The 2,708-nt window shown below is 32.8% G+C and overlaps 1 protein-coding gene across 1 annotated transcript in view; it reads right to left on the minus strand.

Moving 5' to 3' along the window:
- The window catches only part of NAALAD2 (N-acetylated alpha-linked acidic dipeptidase 2), a 59,084-nt gene that overhangs the window by 25,631 nt on the left and 30,745 nt on the right, over positions 1-2,708 (minus strand). The window contains exon 8 of the mRNA XM_006871209.1: positions 807-905. Within this exon, the coding sequence (XP_006871271.1) occupies positions 807-905 (99 nt within the window). The remainder of the gene's footprint in view (positions 1-806; positions 906-2,708) is intronic.

Below are 2,708 nucleotides of genomic sequence, written 5' to 3' on the forward strand. Positions count from 1 at the left end.
AATCAATTTCATATTGCAGAAGTTGGCAAAATTCTTCAATTTCTTCATCTTTGGCATTAGTAGTTGATGCATGTATCAATCAAATATTTCTGAAATTCCTATAATATAAAATTCTTATACTGTGAACCTCTAAACTTCAATTGTACTGAAACAAAAAAAGTAGTCTTAAACAAACTAATTCTCAGAATACAAATTCACCTAATTAAGTTACCAAACAGGACTGATTTAATAATTTTTCTTTAATAAAAAATATTTTTTTCTAATCCTAACCTCAATGGCTATCTAGTCAGTCATCAGTCTCTCCCTTAATACAATACATAATGTATGATAACAATAATTATTATAATTAAGCCTATTGAGCCTTATAGTAGTTACGTGCTTCACCCATTAATTCACTGAAACCACATAGTAAGTGATGTTACTCGTTTTATTCTATTCTTTTTTCCTCTATTCCTTACCTTTACCCTATGTTTTATGTGTGTAATATTTTTCAAGAGATCTGAAACCTGCTTTTAAAACTTTAGATGGAAGGGGAGGCTAAAAAAAAAAAAAACCAATTCATGAAATGTTTAAAAATATAACTCAAATGTAGTTATTTGTGAGACATTATGAAACAATCTTAGTGTGATAATATTATTGGAATAGAATACATTATTCTGTAAGCGTTTCTTAATATAAATGATCAATTGTCCACTAGCAAAAAGTAAAAAAGAAATAAGCAAAGTATTTCTGGTAGAACAGTTATCTTGATATTTTTCCATTAAAAATGGGAATTTTTATAGGTTTTTAAAGTAATGAAAAATTACCTGAAAGAATCACTCCCTGTAAAGCCAGGCCCAATATTGTAATTCACATTAAGACTTCCCCTCCAACTCGGATCTGGTGGAGCAGGTCCTCCCATGTGACTGTTGCGAGAGAAATGACAAAGATGGAATAAGGCATCATAATAACCAAGAAGCCATTACAAAGTTTGATGAGGAAATATTTCATTCATACATCCAACAAGAATTTATTGAGCATTTACTAAGTCCTGGGTACCATCAAAAATTCTTTCCCTTGTAGAGTTTACATTCTAAGTGAAAAAGCCTTAATCTAGGTGGTGATTGTTATTAAGTGCTGTTAAGTCGGTTCCAACTCATAGAGACTATGTATAAGGTTTCCAAGGGCGGCCCGTAAGTTTGAAATGCTGACCTTGAGGTTCAAACCCATATTGCAGTCCAGTGCATTATCCCGCAATGCCACACCAGATACAATATTTATCATGTTAGAGAAGACGAAAGGAGAAAGCGTAAAAGTAACAGAGAATGGAAATCATCAGACTCTTTTCTTTATATTGTTTATGTGGGAAAGCACTGGGCCCAAGAAAATCTGGAAATATTAAATTTGTGATTGGGTTAAAGAGACAAAATTTCTGAGGCGGTTGCTAATTACACAATTGTTTTTGTTAAGTGCCCTTGAATCGGTTCCAACTTATAGCAACCCTGTATAGGGTTTCTGAGAATCATCTGGTAGATTTGAACTGCTGACCTTGTGGTTCACAGTCCAGTGCTGATCCTACAGCGTTAACACTGGTCATTATTAAGTGGTATTGGCACAAACATTTACAAAAATCAAACAAACCAGACGTTTGGAGATATGTAAGGTAAGAGTTAAGAGTATATTAATTCATTGGTTATTATATTCTAGATATGGTGATAAGCTCTTTTCATACTGGATCTCACTTAATATTCATAATAAACTTACCAAGTAGAAATTATTATTGTTCTCATTTTACAGATAAGAAAAGTAACCAGAGAAATATTAAATAACTGACCCAGGGTTACACATCTAGTAAGTAATTGGGTTAAGAATTCAAACCAAAATGCAGAATCCCTTTCATGTTGACTTCATTTAATCAATCTATTAAAAATCCCCCTCTCAAAAAAGTACATCTGCAATCTGAAAGAAGACTTCAAAAATAGATTTTGTGTGCCAAAATAGTCTTAAGAGAAAGAAATTTAGATTTACTGTATAAAGTACTAAATATTTCTGAATAAATATTTTACAACCTCAAAACTATTTTACAGTCTAGTGCTTATCCTACAGTCCCTCACCAGGACTCCCACTATTATTATAATACATATACAAATATTTGACTGTACACAGCTGCTATATTTTTCCTTATTTTGATTTAAACATTCATGCATGTTTTTACTTCAAAATGGTAGTTTTTATCTTGGTATTTACATATTGGTGAACCATACTGAGTTATCCACTTACTGAATACGTATTCCATAAATAAAGTCCATGAAATTAAACCATTTCAAAGTTGAATGGCCATAGCCATCCAACAGAGAAGTATAGCTGGACCAAGACTTATGAGATAGATTTAGTCTTAGTTTTACTACTTACAAGCTAGATGAAGTTCAACAAGTGTTTTTAATTCTCCAAATATCTAACCTACTTCTAGAAGACAGGTTTATAACAGCTTATCAGGAAAACATGAAAAATGCTCTAAATCCATGAGGCTCTGTATAAGCATTAGATGATGCTGTGGTCAGCATCTATTCTCAGGGACTAGTGTTGTTTAATAATTTTATTTATTCAGAGCTACTGGCCATAGAGCCCTGTTGTCATAGAGCCCTGTTGGTGCTGTGCATTAAGCACTGGACTGCTAACTGAAAGGTTGCTGGTTCAAACTCACCAGCCACTCCAATGGGAGAAATATG

The sequence above is a fragment of the Chrysochloris asiatica genome, unplaced genomic scaffold (assembly GCF_000296735.1).
Source record: "Chrysochloris asiatica unplaced genomic scaffold, ChrAsi1.0 scaffold00163, whole genome shotgun sequence".
NCBI classification, from domain to species: Eukaryota; Metazoa; Chordata; class Mammalia; order Afrosoricida; family Chrysochloridae; genus Chrysochloris; species Chrysochloris asiatica.